The sequence below is a fragment of the Bombus pascuorum genome, chromosome 14 (assembly GCF_905332965.1).
Source record: "Bombus pascuorum chromosome 14, iyBomPasc1.1, whole genome shotgun sequence".
Lineage (NCBI taxonomy): Eukaryota > Metazoa > Arthropoda > Insecta > Hymenoptera > Apidae > Bombus > Bombus pascuorum.
The window spans coordinates 5,304,886-5,326,202 of NC_083501.1; the positions used below are offsets into that span (position 1 = coordinate 5,304,886).

At 33.5% G+C, this 21,317-nt stretch overlaps 2 protein-coding genes across 12 annotated transcripts; one reads left to right on the top strand and one right to left on the bottom strand.

The window, feature by feature from the left end:
- Window positions 1–1,148: 1,148 nt before the first annotated feature.
- LOC132913991 (signal peptide peptidase-like 3) lies at window positions 1,149–4,994 on the bottom strand. Of its 4 annotated transcripts, none has more exons than XM_060972724.1 (7): window positions 4,596–4,994; window positions 3,912–3,976; window positions 3,686–3,834; window positions 3,261–3,574; window positions 2,831–3,174; window positions 2,335–2,760; window positions 1,149–2,262 (listed from the first exon to the last, which is right to left on the bottom strand). In XM_060972724.1, exons 3-7 carry the CDS (start codon window positions 3,712–3,714, stop codon window positions 2,194–2,196), a joined length of 1,182 nt encoding a protein of 393 aa, XP_060828707.1. In that variant the 5' UTR covers window positions 3,715–3,834; window positions 3,912–3,976; window positions 4,596–4,994; the 3' UTR covers window positions 1,149–2,193. The 4 variants fall into 4 exon arrangements, with proteins under 4 accessions (XP_060828707.1, XP_060828708.1, XP_060828710.1 ...); XM_060972725.1 differs by having other exon boundaries at window positions 4,549–4,994; XM_060972727.1 differs by lacking the exon at window positions 4,596–4,994 and adding an exon at window positions 4,060–4,497.
- Window positions 4,995–5,776: 782 nt separating this feature from the next.
- On the top strand, window positions 5,777–20,871 carry LOC132914021 (oxysterol-binding protein 1). Of its 8 annotated transcripts, none has more exons than XM_060972779.1 (12): window positions 5,777–5,923; window positions 7,005–7,166; window positions 9,112–9,177; window positions 11,857–12,062; window positions 14,259–14,509; window positions 14,851–15,043; window positions 16,628–16,908; window positions 17,000–17,235; window positions 17,314–17,590; window positions 17,672–18,051; window positions 18,135–18,355; window positions 18,445–20,871. In XM_060972779.1, the coding sequence occupies exons 2-12, from the start codon at window positions 7,039–7,041 to the stop codon at window positions 18,585–18,587; spliced, it is 2,382 nt and encodes a 793-aa protein (XP_060828762.1). In that variant the 5' UTR covers window positions 5,777–5,923; window positions 7,005–7,038; the 3' UTR covers window positions 18,588–20,871. The 8 variants fall into 8 exon arrangements, with proteins under 8 accessions (XP_060828762.1, XP_060828763.1, XP_060828755.1 ...); XM_060972780.1 differs by lacking the exon at window positions 5,777–5,923 and adding an exon at window positions 6,044–6,058; XM_060972772.1 differs by lacking the exon at window positions 5,777–5,923 and adding an exon at window positions 6,065–6,197.
- Window positions 20,872–21,317: the final 446 nt, after the last annotated feature.

The following is a 21,317-nucleotide window of genomic DNA, read 5'->3' on the forward strand; positions in this document are numbered from 1 at the left end:
TACTTTGTCACTTATATCTTTATATCTTATGAGAGAAATATGTAGATATTTCTTCTGTACGACTCATCCAAAGATTACTTCATCTAGACGAGTAATGAATAAGAATAAATTGCTTGTGCTATGGACAGGTAAACGAATAAAGTATAGGAAGAATCACAATTTTATACAAAAACTAATTCGATTGTATAAAAAGGAGTATTTTTATCAGTGTAATATTTAATATATCGTATAAGTTGCTTAAATTCCTTTCATCTACGTTAACACAAGCAAGAGAAAAAAAATAAAAACAATTACATATGCAAACAATCTTTTGTTCTTTTTTTTTAAAGTTTAGAATTATTAGTGTTTGTACATTAATCTATATTAATTTAACATTAATCTATTAACCTTATAAACATACGGACAAGATACTTAAAAGAAAAATGAAATATCGAAATTTTTATAATGAACAAGATTGCAAGTATAATATTCTTTTCTTTTTTCCTTTGTCCGCGTTACAGTTTAGAGTTTACTTTCTATCTCAATATACAAGTGTACAGGATATAGTATTTCTGTACCCAATGATTTACTGCACCTATGATCATATTATACCATTCTAGGTGCAAAACAGATTACATTATAGATTAAAAAACGCATCGCTTTCCTTAAAATATTCTTATCCATAAAATATATTCACAGACCAAAATTCAAATATACATATATGTAATTCGTTCGTAATCTTTAGAATGTGATGAATAAAGTATTGTAAAAACAAACAGTAAACAACTAACATCTTTTAGATTCTAGATTTCTTCGTAATCTACGGTAAATAATAGGAATTATGAAAGCAATTAATTTACTTTGTGACACGTTGCGTAATATTGTATTATATATCATATTATGTTGTTTCATATCAATCTATGGTATTATAAATTGAGAAAAATTGAACAAAAAAAGATTGATTAATTATATCTTTTGAGAGACCTCTAAATATGTTGGCTTTCATACAATTTACTCTCTCTTCTTCAGTCTTGTTTCTAAATAAACATATAAAGTCTTTCTGGTGCCCATCCATAGCAAGAGCTTAGTTAAAACACTCTATTTCTCCATCATAAATCCTTCTTTCTTATCACGAAATAGTCCTTGAAAATCAAGACACAAATACGCAATTTACTCTTTTTTTTTTTTTTTTTTTTGTTGACAATAAAATTCTACAACATCCACTTTTCATTTCCCTAAAAATTGTTTGCAATTTTACATCGTGCTGTACAAAGTTAGCAAGATGTTTGGCAAGTTGAAATGCTTGCTGTTTATCCTAATAACGAACTGTAAATTTTTATTCTTAAGTTTATAAAAACCAAAATTTATATACACGTTTGTGTAGAGAATGCTCTGTTCAATGCTAGCTCCAAGTAAAAGAAAGTCACAACCTACACACATACGTTCACTAGATTTTCATGGAAATCGTCGAATAATTATTAAATTACTCTATCCATAACTACACGTTACATACAATTAGTTTGATATTGATTGAACAATAAATTAAAAAGAACCTTTCTGCGTAGAGAATATCACACACATTTATAACAGAGTTATAGCAAAATTATTAATATGTATATGTGTTATTGGTTTAGTGTAAAAAAGAAGGAATACAAAAATTGTGTATTATGAAATATTAAAAATTTGTATAGTAAAGCCATTGTAAAACTAAAAAAAAAGAAAGAGATACCTATCCGTTTTTTTTTAAGTGAATTTCAGAACACGTTTTTACGTATTTACTAAACCATGAAAGAGTAATTAGTAAACGGTATATTATCTTACCATTTACTTTATCTGTTATACATAATTCATTCATTTACTCAACATCGAATTTAAGACACAAAATGAATACCAATGACATATTAATAATAGACAGTATTCTAAATACGCTTTCCAAAAATTGCTTTATCCGTCACTTTAATAAAAAAACTTTGTCGTAATTTGTATTGTATTTTTAATGTCATATTAAATCAATGTCGTAGTGTAGTATACCTTTATGTTTCCCATGTATTAAATCGTAATTTGCATTGTGGCATTAAAAGACGCACGTGTAAAAAGAAATTACTTACATTAAATGACATTGATAAAAATAAGGACGTTATGATAAGTGACAATGGGATTCTATTAGTAGCTTTCCTCCCATAATGTGTAATATACACAAACCCATGACTGTTGTCAAACTTCCATGTGTTTGGAAGGTTGTTGAGATATGAATGGTTCACTCCACATTCGACGTAAATCTCCCTGTAAATATCACATTCGTTACAATTTACGTCGTTTACATAAAAAGAAATTAGAAGTACTAAGTAAAAATACCTTCAAATATGCCATTGTGAGCAATGGCAATAAAGTAAAGGGCACAAGGTACAATAAGGCAGGTTGCGCAGCTTTGAACACCTCAGAGCTTACAGTAGCAGTAAGTAAACCAAGAAAATAACCGATGAGTGAACAATGAAAATAACTAATGCGATTGATGTGTCGTGGCGGTGGAACTCCTGTTTCACAACCACCGGGCAACAATTGAGTCTTTTTGTACGCGTCATATCGTAAAACGAAGCAAAGCAGCAGGCCTGGCATAACGACATCGCCAAGACCTAACATTGAAAAATGTCCTGCTTGATGCATCGATGGAAACACTAATTTCCCAGGTAAAGGAAGTTTTGGTGCTTCTCTTGCTACACCGCCTAAGTGCAACCTTCTAGCCACAAGATTCACTGGATTATCTGCTGGTCTAGTTGCTACCTGTGTAAATAATAATATATAAAACATTTTAATACAAACGTTCATTTATCACAAATTTGTTCAAACTTACCTTAACCATTACGTTTGTGCTGAATATATAAGATGAAAAGAAAACCCAGAAGACATCGTAAATGAGTAATCCAGTTAAGAGTATGGTGGATACCTTTAGACTAGGTAATCGAATAAATGCAATGAATGCTACACATAGTCCCATACCCATTGCGTCCATGAGTAGCCAATGCCCAGTCAGTACCCAAATGCATACTATACTCACACTCAATGAAAATGAAAGTAATTCTGCACCAGTAAACCTTCCACAGACACCAAAGGATATTTTATTACCATCCGAACATGGTCTAATGATATATTGACACATGGGCAAAAGAAGAAATGCCAATGCAACTGCAGCTACGACTGCAAAATAAGTATCCTTGATTAGATGCTGTTTTTTATATGAATGATAATAATAATCATAAAATTTATCATTCTATGAAACTTACTGGCTGTACAGATTGCTACAAGCATTTGCATGCTATCAAAAAAGAAAAACATGACGAGTAGAGAAATGGAAGCACCAAGAGGTAGACAAAGAGCATGCATTGTATTTAGTGTTTGAACTCTTCCATTAGCACCATCTGCATTTGCTGTGCTGCTGTTACTCAAAATTCCAGTCAATAAATTACCACGTTCCTTTTCTTTTTCTCTTTCTCTAGCTTCCTGTTCCATGTTTAGAGATCGGAAACTGCCATAGACTATCAATAAAATTGATATTAGGAAAGTGGATATTCTAGATGAATCCATTATGGTATAAGCCCTAAAATGGTAAATGACCGTTGAACACCAGTATTAACTTCAATCAAGTACTACTTAGTTTATTACTCAATAATATTTTGATTCTAAAATAAATATTAATTGTAAGACTAACCACTGATAGTCAACTTGATACGTGGCCATCTTTAAAAATGCCTGGCCAAAGCATGAAACGCTATGCTAGGACACCTTCTGACATTTAGATGTCCTATTTGAAAGTGCTTTCTGCTCGCACTAACCTACATCAGAGATCATCTGTAATCACTATAAATATAACGCGTTAACATCTACAACATAAAAATCTCCAAAACAGAAATACACATAATACATAGCTGCTGTACCTGCAACGCTGTGCATTCAACATTGTCAGTAATGAAATTAGGCCTTGTGTAACTTCGGTCACCCCCTTTAAAAAATAAAACAAAAATACAACATCAGTGATATTAAACGACGAAATAAAACAATCAAAATTACTACCAAGGTAATTACATAAAGATACGGAGTCCAGTCATCTAAAATGGGAACGCAAAAAAAAAAAATAGTAATTCAATAGGTCAATGAGTTTTATGAGTTTTCGAAGAGTTGTGTAACTAATATGGCAGTGATCGCATCGTGAGAAAACGCGCTCGGAATCCTCGTAATAACTCAGAATAATTCACGTCCATCAATAAAAACCACCGAGATATTAGACGCGGAAGACACTTTCGTACAGCTACTTTCAAACTTTCGCTACACTCGTTTGTAACAACCAAACGCGGTGCAAATGTAATATCAGCTACGATTGCCCTTTTACAAGATGTTAACGCTAGCAGTAAGCTTACTACAATTCCACTGCCATTTCATTGAATGTATCATAAGTGAATGGAACAGATATTAGAAAGAAATGAAAATTATTTGTAAAACATAGATGTACACCATTTTGGTAAACAGAAGGGTCACGTGACTAGCTGTGGCCCCAAGAGGTTGCTACTCCCTTACCCCAGATTATGTCTCGACGCGATATTTTAGAGACCCAGACATCTCACCTGGGCGGTCCGAAGTCTGGCCCTTTTGTACGTTCTCTCATCACCTCATGTATTCACGATTTCCGTGATAACGAGTAAAAGTCACGAGAGAATACGAAAACACGAGAAAAGTATATTAGCGCGCGATCGGTCAACTACCACAGTTAACTACACAGGTCAACTGTTGGTTGACAGGCGCAGACCTGCGTCAAGATTCTCTACTGGGTGTTCGAAATGCATTAACTTTAACAAATTAATATCTACAATAGCAAGGCAGTAACAAGCAGCATGTACATCCGTTTCATTTATTTTAAATAAGCAATACTTTTTTTTTAAATGTACAAAAGGGATTTTCGACGAATTTCTAATATTATCTTCCAATAATGAATTTCACGTTGAAACATGCAACAGTCGGCGCACGAAACTGTGTTTTATTATGTAATAGTTATATATTTCGTATATTATAATATAGTGAAAGAATGATTATATCCCTTTAATTACAAAGAGTATATTTAATTTAAAAGAAAGTATCGTAAATTTACATTAGTTGTTATTTACAATTTTTAAGTATTGAGTTATAACAGGGATTTTTATTGTACATTTTACCTTTTTCTTCATAATTTCAAGAAAATTTAGATTACGTCAATAGAGCATATGTATTTATATATATATATATATATATATATATATATATATATATAAATCTTGGGGATAATTTATCGTAAGAAAATAATATGTCTATATAACTTAGCATTTTATTTATTAAATTTTTGACTATATTAGTAGTTATATTTATGAGAATCTTAAAACACTTAACAAAAGTGTTTAAAAATAGCTTTATTTTAAAAATAAGTTCTCATTAGAAATATCAAAGAGGAAATATATATGCATATCATAAACTGTTTTATATATATATACGAAGTAAGGGAACGAAAGGTGACTCGTATTACAGATTAAGAAATATTTTAAATTTTGATTTGATTCAATGAAATTAAAACTTACAATCATAAACTAAATATAACACATATGTAATATCTTAGGAGAATTTGTATCATTTGTACTAAAATACCGACTGAGAAGAAGTAGTGGTTTTTGCGTCCTCTGTGATTTACAGTGATGATTTTAGCACGTTTTTGATGATGGATGATGGGAGTTGAGTCGGTAACGTTGGTATTCGATTTTATATTATCGATAAAGTAAAATAACATTGAACCCTATCTTTCATAACTTTGCTTATTAAACCTTATCGAAATAAAAAACATTAAATTATCTGAATCGAACGATTAATACATGTAGTCGATCGAAGTTTTCGTATTTCTGTGTTTCGTATATATACACGAATACGTGAGGTGACTACCTAGTTATTAATACATCGAAATTCGTAATATACTCTTCGTACGGTAAAACGAAGAGGCACTCGAACACTTCTTACTCGTGTGATCTGCTCAGATAAATTAAGAGCTTGGTTTCATTTGAAGATAATGGTCAGTATCAAACATCTAATCGAAGAGTGTACTGAGTGCTTCTTCATGACATTTCGGGCAATTCGCTCCAGCAGAACGTACGCATATTTCGCCAAATGACAGAACGAATATCTTTTCGTTGGCGTGTTCGTTCTAAAAAGTACGTAAAAAAAGAATTTTGTTAGATTCCTGTCGCGTGATAAATCTATCCGTATGACGTTAAATAATTATATGTATGTTCCATTGTTTGACTTTGGCACCGTCGACTATGACTTTAACACATGTGACATGTATAGAATTCTCATTTTAAGATCAAATAGGAAAACGTCAAGAATGACAGTGACCCAATACGATCTTTCTCGTTTCGATAACAACTAGTAACTTCTTTCGTTAACTTACAACCTAGTTTCGATGTAGTCCAAATAATGCTAAGAGAACAAAGACAACATATGCTACATATTGCAAAAACATTTATTACAATTTATCTCTTGAAATTCATCGTGTAAAGGTTTTTTATCATCGCATAAGCTATCGATTATTATATATGTTTGTGATACACTGAAACGATCTTTTCTCATGAAAAATAACGAGAAAGATAGAAGGAGAACGAATCGAAGAAATTTGCAAAATCACAGATTACCCGTAATCAAATTCGTATGTGTTCGTATACACGAACATTATATAGGTGACTCGGTAATAAAGGTTAGGCGCCGTCACTAAGGAACGTGGCAGGTTACCACGCTGTGCAAAAGGGGAGACCCATACTATATCCAAATATCGTGCTTTTAAGGCACGTTCTTCGAGTCTGTTGGTATCGCTGCTGGTGTTATTGCGACTAACAAACAGTGTGTATAAGTACGAATTTCGATCTAAGAGCGTACAGTCTGTGGGCTGGAAAAATACCAAAATGGTGGCTGTACGATACGGGTGATGTGTACGCAGATATTGGAGTGCATTGTAATTTCAGGAAAAACACGTGCGAACACGCAACATATACTAAAATGGGTGATTCGAAGGCGCAACATGGTACACAGGAGATGAAAGGCTGGCTCTTTAAATGGACTAATTATTTAAAAGGTTATCAACGAAGATGGTTCGTCCTGTCAAATGGCCTACTGTCGTATTACAGGTAGTTTTATACGTGTCAGTTACTTTCGTTTAAGTTTACCTTCACTTTTAGTCGCGTGTTCAATCACGCTGAAAATCAATGCGATTTCTATTCGTAACGTGATTATTTTAACACGGGTTCCCATCCCGTGATGTGATTTCCAACAGCATAATAACAATTATTGACAGAGAAAATTTATTTGGATACAATACAGAGCTGTTCCCTTTTTTTCATTATTACGTACTTACCAAAGCACTGTATGTATAGTTTCTAATAGAATCTCACACTTTCAAGTTGATTTTATATCGGAGTAAAATTTGAAAAGAAATTGTAATGATTACTGTCATAGCTATATAACCTTAATCAGGTATTTATTATTTACATATATATATTAGATGAAAATATAGCCACATTGAGTTTAGTGTATAATGTTTTATTTCTAGTTAAACAAAGAAAAGGTATTAATTTCTTAAATGAATCTATTATTTCTATGAAATGTAACATATAAGCATAATGTTATGCTTATAAACACATGCATGTTTACAACTGCATGCGTATGCTTTCATCTTGTGTATTATATATGTAATGCTATAAGTACAAATATTGTTTTTCAACTTAAATATGATACTAAGTCATCATGTAATTATGGGTTAAAGAAAAAGACCTTCCATTGAAAAATTTAAGGAACAGCTTTGGATTACGTATCTGACATAGTGTTCGATCATGCTTGTGATTCTGTCAATGACTTAAACAGTTGATATTTAAGAACACAACAAGTGAAATACAATACTAAACATTTAACAGTTTGAAATTGCATGTATATAAGCAACCAATGAAGACTGGATCATGGATATTATTGATATGGTTTATCCAAGTATATTTAACTGAATCTTAATCATGATTTTATCCAAAACTCATATTTACATATTCCATACTTATCCATTTTAGTTTGAGCAACATCCTTGAGCATGTACATGCCGCAGAACACATTGAGATCTACGTTAAAACGGTTGAAAAGCATTGAAAGAAAGAGTGGTTGGTCGTAAGGACCATATTTTTTTTTGTGTGTATATATATGTGTGTGTATATATATAAACACACATAAACACACACATACACACATATTCGCTTATATATATCACACGCATCAGAGAAGATTTATTGCATATTTGCCTTTTTACTATTCTTTTTTTCCAGTACAGCGAAACTTTACATTGAATGATTTTTGGTTTACTTTTGTATATAGTTATGTGGGAGAATAAAAAATCGCTAAACATTATTTAACCATCGTTAGTCACGTAAAAAGTGTTGCAACGTTTTATTTCCGCGGACGAAACTTAGGTCACCCCGGTCTCACAGTTACCGGTCGTGGATACAGGTGAGATAGTTCTAAACGAGTATAACGTATATGTCAATGATTCCACTATTCTATTTCTTTATATTTAGAACATGCGCGTTTCCTGACAACATGCAATGCCCACATCTTTTAATTTTCCGCTTGGCACAGTTGTGTGATTTGAGTTTGCAATGCCTTTCCAAATTGCAAAAACAGAATGTCCTGCAACTTTATTTTTACACGAATTTTTTAAACTTCTTGATCGGTGAAACTGCTTCTCGCACAAAGTATGTACACGCAACGCACGAACGTGATGGTTGCACTGTTGGCTATATTGCTATGTAAACAGGAGAGAATAGAAAGAAAAAGAGACTGAGTGAATGTATGTGTGTATATGTGTGTGAGAGAGAGAGAGTGCGAGAGAAGGAAGGAGGGAGGGAGAGAGAGAGAGAGAAAGTAATCAAGAAACGAAATATGAAAGAAAGAAAAGGAACATCGCTATATCGCGAAAATTTGTGGATAAACAGCGACAAAGATACAATTTTTTCTCGAAACAGATAAAAACAATTATCGCTTCGATACAATATTACACAATGTGAATAGGGTCTATTTGTTTTATGGACTGTTTAGGGCTGAACCAACAGGGGGGCCAAAGATATCAACACGACGCAAGCGGAAGGCTGGCAGAGCCTCCGAGTAAGTAAAATTATCGAAAAAACCGAAATATCCTGACTATTCTTTGAACCAAACTTTTTAATTAAAACAGACAAAGACGATGTTCGAGTTTTCATTTTCATTTCATTATACAGTCCTTGCCATATTATATATATGTATATGTATATGTGTATATATATGTATATATATATTTGAGCTACGTATTATTAATACAACATTGTCAATATTCCTAATAATTTTACTTGCTTCCTGTCCATTTCTTACCCTTTTATCATAGATCTAATTTTACAGACCGATTCTCCTCAGCCCACCCCTCTCTTCTTAATTAAATCTCAGTTACTCTAAAAAGGTGGTAAAATTTGTATATTTTTTATGTTCTATGTGTACATATATACGTGCATATATACATGTTTACCACACACAAATATAAAACACACACACTGCTTTATATTGTCTAATAGTTCCAGTTCTGTTGAGGAGGTATTCCGAAGGTCTTTGCAGACCGTGTAAAGCTTTTACTGGCTCGTTGGGAATGTTCCAAGAAATAATTATAGCACGAATAGATGAGCTGGTATTAAGGAATACCGATAATCTTAATTTGTCGAATAGTTCCAAGAGAGGAAACAAATATTTATTTCACTGATTAATTCTTGTTGATGCAGTTAATGCGAATTTTCCTCGGTCAACTTATTCCCTGTTTTACATAACGCATGCAGAATTTATTCTTCCTATTCTATTACTTTTGGTTCCGTAATATTCAAACAGTGACGTAATAATCTTTTGTTGATGTAATATCTCTTTTAATATTAGCAAAGTAAGTTTATTTTTTTAAAATTAAGAATAGCCTTGTTATTTAAATGTCAATATTTAATAACATTGATAACCGATCAATTGTTTAAGATCACCGATTAGTAAAAGCATATATCAGATCCTCCAAGATACACTTTGTACTTTAATTTTCTCTCAATTTATACTAGATTGTTGTGTTTAGCCCAGTCATTTTATCTAATCGTTTACTCGTTACACTTGAAACAATTTCCAACAGAACGACAATAGAACGATGAGATGCGATTATTTTTATGGATATGTATTTTTTATTCGTTGTTCTGCTTTTTCGATGTTTTACTTATGCGCACTATTTATGTTCCTACGTTTTATATACACGCACCTCCCTCGCTCATCGAATACACATACGAATTCTCTACAATCGATAGATTTGAATCACATAAGTACATGTACCTCACACTGCAATAAAACACATAGTTAAGATTACTTACTTACTGTCAAATAGTTTCGAAATACAATGACGAGTTCTACAAATTTTTATCATAATAGGTGGAAGGAGGAAGAAAATCAAAAAACCAGAAGAAACAAATTTTGCGCGAATGCCTGTGGTCTATGCGGACAATATGCAATAATAATTTCTGAACGCGTTAGCATGAGTATGATTATTCTTTCATCGTGTACAAAGTCTCGAACCCTTGCGTGTTAGATTTAATTCCACTGACCCTAAAGTGCATGACATGATCCGCGAGCTATCTGTTCCCCTTCTTTCAATCATCAGGCCGGCTATTGAGCATTGTACATTCTTTCTTTCTTTATTTTTTTTTCCTGTACTCCTTTTTGTTTTCTCTTCACACAAATTACACCATTGGGTTCCTTTTTTGTAGATCGTGTGTAAGAAAATATGGTGGTGTCATAGTCGGACAAATGGTAATGGGACTGCTTGGAAAAAGAGTTAATCGATCCTACTAATTTTATTTACACGAACTTCGTTTTCAAAGCTCTTTGAGTATTCATACCATAGTGCCACAGATTAACACAGACTGTCGTGTGTTCATCTCGTTTGCTACGCTGTACATGTTACGGTGAAAGTATCTAGTTTGATAGTTCAATATAATAGATAGATAGTCCCATAGCATGGTTCTGTAGAAATCTCTTACGGTTTCATAGAATCACTGCAAGGAGCTACGGTTAGTCATCAGATAGAACCTAGGATATAAAAGATGAGGAGATGGTGGATATAAAATTTCCTTTGTTCAGATAAAACCTCAATAAGGCCATAGACTAGATTTATTGGTCTATAAAAGTCTTTAAAGAAACCAAATTTTATATACACCAACCTGATTAAAGAGATTTTATTTGCACAAGTTTCGTGTTACTGTAGAGTTAGGCCTACTCTGTCGCCTCGTTTCAGCTGAAGTTCACAGTAAAACGATCTACTCGTCTAACTGAACAAATATTAGATCCTTCTTGTACAGTTGAACTAATATTATTATTAAAATTTCACAAGTCGCAAGTTGATAATTAGAAAAGTAAAACGTTACAAAAATAAATCTCATAAACTACAAATTATTTGATTATCTTATTTATTGTAACAGATCTAAATTTTTGCTCAAGACAGGACCAAGTTTTCCGAGATAGACAGAGAATGATAGAGAGAGAGAGAGTCGGAAGGATTAATTACTTTCACGGTAACATGTACAACCTCGTGCCTGCGTATAATCTAATTACGTGTAATCATTTCTGGGGCGAATCAAAAGTGTTTTATTTTTGGCTTGGATAAACCTCAGGCTTGCATTAGACGCAGCAAACGGACTAATTTTGCAAACTCACGTCTGTCTTTCTCTGTGTCATTCGGTTCTCAATCGATTGAAGAATATGTCCGGAGAACTGTCGCTATTTTCCTTCTCTGTTTAGAAATCCCACGGAGATGTCGCACACGTGCCGCGGCACGATATCCTTGCATGGGGCCTTAATACACACCGTCGACGCTTGCACGTTCGTTGTGAGCAACGGTGGCACGCAAACCTTCCATATCAAGGCGGCGACAGAGGTAGAACGTCAGCAATGGGTCACGGCCCTCGAGTTGGCGAAGGCCAAGGCCATCCAGGCGATGGAATCTGGTCTGTATCAACGAAATATCATCCATTTTCTATCAGGCGTTCACCAGAGAGAGGGGCAGGGGGAGAGAGAGAATCAATCGTCAATCTTTATCGATTATGTATCTACAGTGGCTCGTCAAAATATTTCAACATTTATCAGAGAAAATTGTACACGACACATTTTGGAATTTCGCTAATACCGTAATGAAATACTGCTATTATAATTATAGTGGTAAAATTTGAAACCGATCTGGTAATGTATACAGAAGTTGCAAGGCATCTATTGGAAACATAAATTCAGTAAATAGTTGGTACACGGTATGAATAGCCATTGTACAGTAAGTGTTAAAAATGGTCTCACTGAATATTCAGGCTTATGAATATAATGGATAATTGAACGTTTAAATACTTTTGCGATCTCTGCAAAACATTAAGTTCCTTGTGACTTCTATGTACATTTCTACGTACAATTTATACTACAATCTTGATAGTCGTATCTTATTAAGGGTGTGAAGGCAATTTCAAGATGTTTTCTGCATAATTTATTCATACATAATTTATTTGTAAAGAATTGTTGTAATTGTTTAAATATTTTTGCAAGTTACTGTAGCTGAAAAAGGGTGAGAAATTGGACTGGAACTTGGAACTAACAGGAGAAGTTCAGCAGCTGAAAAATGTTAAATTGCGCAGAAATGTAGTTTAAATAATGTTAGTAACAATACCGCTTTTCATTTCTGTAAACGAATGATTCATGGGGCTGTAAACACTCCTCAAAACAGTTCTCCGTCTTGATCTTCTAACAAACGAGGAAATGAAGAAGCTCAGTCGTCTGGAAAGAGAAGTGACTTCGTTATTTCTAAAAATGGAATTTATCACGCTCTCTTTAACTTTGAGTTCCATAGGAAATCTAATTTTCGTTAAAGGACGACGATGGTCGTATTTATTAGACTGATTGAGCAGTAGGTGTCTCTTATTGCGAATATTAGGTTTGCAGACGATATCAGTCGATCGTAAATCACACTAGCAGTTTAATAATATATAACTGAGTAATTATATATAATATCTTCTGTAGACGATACACGATTTTGATTTAGAGTCGCATGATTCTGACTGACTTTTTCTATCTTATGATTTACTGCCTACTGATACTGAGTAGGAATCATTTGCTAGTTGAAGAATCAATGAATCTATTAACAGTTTGCGAACCGTATGAAATAGCATTAAAGGCAATTGTCTATAGTAAGTCTTCTAACATTCACGCAATTGACAGCCTGGCAATTTTTCACGAAGATAAATGATGATTTAATCGACGCGAGATAGAATTATGTAATCATGAAAATCTTAATTGTAATTTAGAATTAGAGATGAGTAGATTTATATTTTTTCATTGCTATTTTTTTTTATCTAAAACATTGAAAGATACGCTCAAATATTCTTTATGGAAACTGGTCGTCCCTGCAGTATCTGTTAACTAACGGTTAGACTGCGGAATTTTTAAAAATGCACAGAATGCATAAATATTCCAAATGGAATACTGATCATAATATTTCACTTTTACAATGAATTTCATTTTTTGTAGTTGTGAATTTTACAAATTATTTGCTAAATATTCTTAATATACCAATAACATAATGATCATGCCTACCATACGAGATACAATTTATAATATTACTAAAAAGATCAGCAACCTTTAGAGCATAATAATTGGTATCTCCAATGAAATTGTATTATTATAAATTTATAAATTTGTTTTCTTGAATACTTAACTTTTTCTACACAAATAAAGCATTTCAGTAAAAGATAACGCACGAGGAAGCCTGGATGATAAGCAAAACAAAAAGGAAAGCAAACACGTCTTGATCTACATTTATTGTGTTTTCCTTTGTTATCGATTTTTGTTGTTACACAACATTTCCTTTTCATTGATAGAGAAGACATTCAATATTTATATATTTGTACACAGATATCTTTGTCTATCTATTTTATCTTCATCCTGTACCTCAAAAGAAATTGATTTAGCAATTTAATAAATGATATTGAATCATATGTAATTGTAGAAGACGATATTGAATCATAGTCACGTTCTCTTTTGTTAAAGTATCATAGACAATGAAAGACTCCCCGTTGTCTTTAATAAAATATTGAGTTGAATGAGAGTTAAATTGCTCTTAGAGGACGTTAAAACAGTTACGTTATGTAAAGTAAAATTTGTTTCAGAAGAAGAGGAGGAAGAATTTCAGGATAATGATAGTCAAAAACCAGAACAAGTTACTGTGAAGGACTTATCGCAGCGCTTAGAAAACTTGCAGGCCTGTAATGATTTACTGATAAAGAAAGGGACTATGCTTCAGCGAGTTTTAAACGAGCTCGAAACGTTGGAGCCTCCGTCGCCTGAACTAGCTGCGAAAGTCAAGACAGTCAGTGAACGAGCCACGCTCTTTCGCATCGCGGCCGGTGCTATGGTTAATGTAAGTTGAAAGGCCATCGTTAAGACTAATATACAGATGAAAATTTCTGGCCAACGATGTATAAAATTAGCTCATTCGCTGCGCGTAGCAACCGTGCTGCTTTGTCGCTAAATATTAGGTTCAAAACACTTCTCCTTATGTGCTAATTAATATTTCTAAGCAATTTTTAATTTATCAGTGTAGTTGCTTATGTTATTGGTTTATAGAATACAAGTAAATATTTATTTCTATTTCCATTAAATTTATAAAATTATAAAAATCTGAATATTATATGAAAGATATTGATTTTTGAAGTATATGTATATTTATAAACTCACATGGAGAACTAATTCTGATTTCAGGCAAGTCACGACTATTTGCAACTAGCGCAGCAGCAGGAACCAAAATGGAAAAAGATGCTGCAGCACGAGCGTGACCAGAAAGTGCGAATAGAAAAAATGGTCGAGCAATTGGCCAGGCAACATTCTCACTTAGAAGAGGCTGCGCAACATGCCTTACCCTCGGCAGCTCCAGCAGGGGGACACAGAGCTTCGCGTAATAATTTATTTTTTTATATTAACGCAATTGCTAATGCTGTAATTAACATTTTGATGCAAGTGTTGCGTTTGCGAACAATCGTTGTGTGTAACGATGCTAAGAAAGACGGACTCGTGTGTTCGTTCATTTTGCACACTGTGCTGAGCTTTTACCTTTGTACATTGTACGCAACACAATGCTCTGATTGTGCTATAGGCCTTTTAATTCTGTAACATTGACCTGAGATTCTAATAGAAATGTATGTGTATTCTAATAGAAATGAAATACACATGGTCACATGAGTGTGTATCTACCGAGTGAGAGATGCTGTATTCATTAGATAATAGTGCACAGCTGCATAGTTTCACCTTACTTAATATACCGACTGTTTGATCATACGCTTAGCTATGTAGCACGTGAATTTGATTTTTCGCGCCTTCGAGTGCCTTATCGTTCTTTAACCAGATGGCAGTCGTGAAACTCTATTTGCTTTGAACGGTGTCGCGACTTACGCAGCCTAAAGTCTATGCATGCAAGACGTGCAGTATATTCTATATTCTACTACATATATTGTATGGCATATTACAGTAATGTATACAAGGCTTATATGTACATATATATATATATATACATCTAGAGATATATATACATAATATACACATGCACGGGTGTGCTTTCATTTCTCCCAAGTTTAGTACTTCATCAGACTCAGATGGCCTTGCAAATTTCCGTTTTGTGTGAATATTTTTTTGACAGCTTTTTTTCGCGACTTTACCATTAAATTCGATGTGATAAAGCTGAATCGAGCGTCGAAATCATCGACGATTGTGCTACGAGAGGATCAGTGCAAAGATGCTAAACTGATAGTTAAACGGGGCGAAGGGAAGAAGTTTATCATCAACGGGTTTAGAACGGTCCGCAGCTTCAATCAAATTGATAGCAAGGGCCAAAATATATAAGAAAGCCGAACTTATTCTCGAACGTAGAATAACCTAATGGGTGGTACATTATAGTTGCCTATAAAAAAAATCACAGTGTACGAGCATCTTTAGTGATTCATTATTCGTTACTTTAACCAGTACTGCAGGTGTGGACCGAGTTTGGAGGGGGTAGAGGACGGTACAACTTAATGGCAACAGCCAGTTGTCATACCACGATTCAATCGGTTAGGAAGGGGAGTGATACAAATAATAAGAACAGGGGAGGGGTTGAAGAATTATTTCAAAGCAGAGAAGTAAAGTGAAATAAATTTGAGCAGTGGCATGCGCGGTTATATAGGTTCAATAAATTTCTCACTTTGTGTTACACTTTTCGTTGGCGCGAAATGTGTTCCATTGCGTAATATTAATAATAGCTTTAATTGTATTTTATGTTTATGTATTCGTGTTTTATCTCTAATCCTAACAAGGAATATGAGTCATGATATATAAAGGTTTATCTCCATTTTCAATTATAAAGTTTGCTGTAAGATTGTAATTGAATAACTCTCTCTCTGTTTTATTGATTAACTAAATCTCATTTAGCTTTGCATATATACGTTTATCGCTACTTATTTAATTAACCATTCAGTCAAACTAAGCAAAATTTTGGTTATCTTTGTAGATACAACAGTCACAACTTCCCCATCAGAAGACGAAGAAGATAACGTTGAGTTTTATGATGCACAAGAATCTGATACTTTTACTTTGAGTATACCCGGTGTCCAAGCAAATAATTCAAGAGATCGAACTGATTCTCAAGGTAGTGACGATGGCTCTAGTTCAGAAGGAGATCAGACACCTTTGCCTTTGTCAGATACAGCTACCACAAATTCCTTTCGCATTGTGACCGATTCTACAGTAGTAACTCCTACCACTGCTGCGAATACTGACAATCTGGACAATGTAATTGAATTTTGCTTACCATTTGATTATCAAACTTTAATTAAAGTGACTTTTCATTTATCTTTATGTAATTTCATCCATTTTGTATCAGACAAATTGGGAGTCTAACAATGGCAGCAGTGGCAGCACCGGGGTAACGGGTTTTAAACAAAAACGGAGAACTAGAGTACCTGAGAAACCAAATTATCCATTAAATTTATGGAGTATTATGAAAAATTGCATTGGCAAAGATTTGTCAAAAATTCCAATGCCTGTCAATTTTTCTGAGCCGCTTAGTATGCTTCAACGGCTTACAGAAGATTATGAATATGCAGATATTCTTGACAGGTATATTTTATCTCAATTTTTATTTATTTTATTGTGTATAAAAAAGAAAGAAAAAATATCTATTTTGATCTCTTACAGGGCAGCAGAATGTACAGATGGCTATGAACAAATGGCTTATGTTGCTGCATTTACCATATCTAGTTATTCCACAACTGCTTCCAGAACTGGCAAGCCTTTTAATCCTTTATTAGGTGAAACGTATGAGTGCGATCGAATTGATGATTTAGGATGGCGTGCGATTTCAGAACAAGTATCTCATCACCCTCCAATGTTAGCGCAACATTGCGAAGGCCGAAAGTGGCGTTGTTGGCAAGAGTTCACCATGGCATCTAAATTCCGTGGGAAATACCTTCAGGTATTTTTTGTAAATCACTAAAGAAGCAACCTTTTCTAATATTATAAACAAACGTTCAACATTTATGTTATGGCTCAATAGGTAATACCATTAGGAACTGCTCATCTTGAAATGGAAGGTGGTACACATCACTACACGTGGCGAAAAGTTACTACTACGGTACACAATATTATAGTAGGAAAATTATGGGTTGATCAAAGTGGTGATACAGATATTGTGAATCACAAACAAGGTATCAAGTGCCATTTGAAATACACGCCCTATTCATACTTTTCGAGAGATAGTCAGCGCAAAGTAAAAGGGGTAGTCATGAACTCCAGTAATGAAGTTAAATGGGTAGTACAAGGTACGTGGGATTCGAAGATAGAAATCGCTCCTGTTATCAGTACGTCTGGTACACCAGACAATCCAGTATACAAAACAGGGCCTTACATACTCGCTTGGAAGCGTCGTATGCCATCGTAAGTATTTTATTAAATTAAGATTTATGTTAAAGAAGAAAGCTCATACATTTTCATACATTATAATATTTCTACTATCACAGTGAAGATAGCGAAAAGTATTATAATTTCACCGAATTAGCGTGTCAACTTAATGAGCCTGAGGAAGGTATAGCTCCAACAGATTCTCGATTTAGGCCTGATCAAAGATTAATGGAAAATGGTGAATGGGACAAAGCGAATGCGGAAAAACTTCGATTAGAAGAAAAACAAAGAGCTGTTCGACGTGCAAGGGAACACGAAGCTGAAAAAGCGGCCGTTCAAGGTATTCTAAAAATATATTTTCTAAAATAATTTAAGGTAGAATTATTTAATATTGAGATATTTTATAATTGAAAATTTAATTTATATTAGGTTTACCATATGAAACTTACGAACCTTTATGGTTTAAGAAAGAGCAGGATCCTTACACGGACAGTCTGTGCTACGTATACGGTGGTGAATACTGGGAATGTAAAAGTAAAGGTGATTGGTCACGATGTCCAAACATATTTTAGCTTACTATATAATTATATCAATATTGTGACCGCCAATATACAATGCAGAAATGTTTGAATTTGTTTTACGCGAAGATAGCCGATTTAGAGATCACTGCTTCTGAAAAAAAATGCTGATATGATATAATCGGGTTGTTAGAGGACATGGTATAGTCGTTATTTCTTCCAATGAACTGGTCGAAGTTGGCATTCTAACACATGAAATGAGCGTTTTGTAGTATATCATTATTTCCATTCTCCTACACATCCTTTTGTCTGATCATATTGCCGCTGCATCCCTCTCTTTTGTCCACTTTTCTAAACAACCAAGAACATTATCATATACTATCCATATGGCCCAATTAGCGCTTTGCATACAATGTTTGTATAGGCTTAAAAATTTCCTGTATTTCTTATTAGGTTTCATTATTAAGCTAAATGTGTCATAATACATTCACGAGAAGTCCAGATACGATGATAAGCAAATAATGCGCGAAAATTTTGTTAATTCAGTTCATAACTGATATAGCAATAACAATGATAATTTTTATTACGAGAACATTAATAATATATTAGAAATTAAAACTATAGTTATTGGGAATTTAAGTTTGAATACGAGAACCCACTTAATGTAATTACAGTATTCATAATTTGTTTTAAACAAATTTAGGTATATTTAAATTTCTCTTTTTTTAAAAAATGGAACTGAATTTATAAGTTCTAAGAAACCGATCGTAATAGCAATTTCGGAAAATTTCCATAACTTTCTGATAACATGGTTATCATGTATCCATCGCGGAAAGTACTTACATAGACTGTAAAATGTATTTTTGATGCTTGACGCGATGCTGAAGATATTTAAAAAAAATTAATTGAAATTAAATTTTTAATAGTATTGCTGAGTAAATTATAAGTAAGAAATAATCGCGTTGGATGTAACTAAAGCCTTAATGAATTATTTAAAGTAGATATTAATAGGTAAACATGTTTTTACGATATTGGTTATTTATACGTGTGGTGCGGCCAGACTGTTCATTCGACTGCCTCGTCTTAGCCTTTGCACAAAAACTGGATAAGAGGTGGCATTCGTTTACGTTGATACGACAATCTGTAACCGCTATGAAAAGAAATGTTCCTGCGGATAAAGTGATCGTAGCAATGAGAGAATTCAGTATGTTGAAACATCATCTCGGTGATTTACTCGAATGGCGTATTCGTTACTATTTAACATACGGTGAAAATAAGAAAGAAGAAGCAGATGGTATAAATGAGTATGCTTCCAAAATTCTGCATTTTACTATGCAGAGGTAGACTCTTGAATGTTCCACGAAATATTGACTGGTTACCTAACCAGCCTAATTACTATACACTCCGTCGAGCTAATGTTACAAAACATAATATTATTACGGGAAGAGTGTAAGGAGAATATAAAGTAACACTAAAGGCTCATAAGTTGTAGTAAGTTCTTTTCTCTTTCTCACTTTTTTTTTAAGGGAACGCTTCAACTCAGAGCATTAACATTCATTAAAAGCCCAGGTCCTTTTTCCAAGCTACGTTATGTAGCCACGCACACATCCATACACAGGTACAAACTGCGCGATTGATTGTATACGTACGTACGTATGCATGCATGTGTGTTTGTTTGTTTGCTGTTTATCTGTCTGTATGTATGTATGTATGTGTGTGTGTGTGTTTGTATGTATGTACGTACGTACGTATGTGTGTATGTATGTATGTATGCTCGTATGTACATATGATAATTAATAAAACCCATTGTATATCCCTCTTATGAGCACATCATACAGTTGTTCCGTTCATAGTATTTGTATATTGACAACTATATATTTCAGTCTGTATAGGACCGCATTCAACGGAACATCTAGCTTGCAACCAATGTCTACAATGATTGTTATAATTAAGTATTTGGCTGTATTATAATTTTAATAGTTGATTATAATCGGATATATCTGTATACATATAAATACAAATTAACTATAAAAATAAATAACTTAAAGAAAATACAATAAGACGGATAGAACAGATGTTTGAATTATATAGTGCTTGTACATTAGCTATTCGTGTGGAACGATAAATACAAAATGCTTCGCTACAAAAAGTCGAGAAAATATCTTCGTAGCATTCACATAATTGCCTTTTGGCATCTCCTATGTAATACCCGTTGGTCGCACAAAAAAAGATATGGTGCAATTATTTATATGATAAATAACTGTAGTTTTCTTTTTGTTTCATCAAACAAATTGTATTGACTTATTGTAACAAATTAAATACGATCTTGAACGGGTAATATCTATCATTGAATATTTCATTACTATCCAATGATCGGTCCATTTACCTACCATTACCAAAAGCCATCGTTTGATATCTCGCATGCTACAATGGAATACATTGGAATGTTATTCTGCTTCGTTTTCTAGTTTGCTTTTCATTCTGACGCGCGCGAAATCATTAACATCCATGACCTTTATTATACTTCCGTTATAAAAAATAAAATCAATTTTCGTAAAACATGAGAAGAGCTTATTACTGAAATTACTTTAAATCAAAAAATGGAAACATGTATAATGGAAAAGGACGAAATATTTATTAAAGAATTTCTCTTTCATTCCGCGTTTTTCACATCTAGTTCCCTATTCCGATAAGACCAAGACGTCATCGATTTTATGACGTATGAATGAAATATATATTAAGAATTCCTCGCTTATCGTAATTAAGAGGAGAACGGTCTGATAG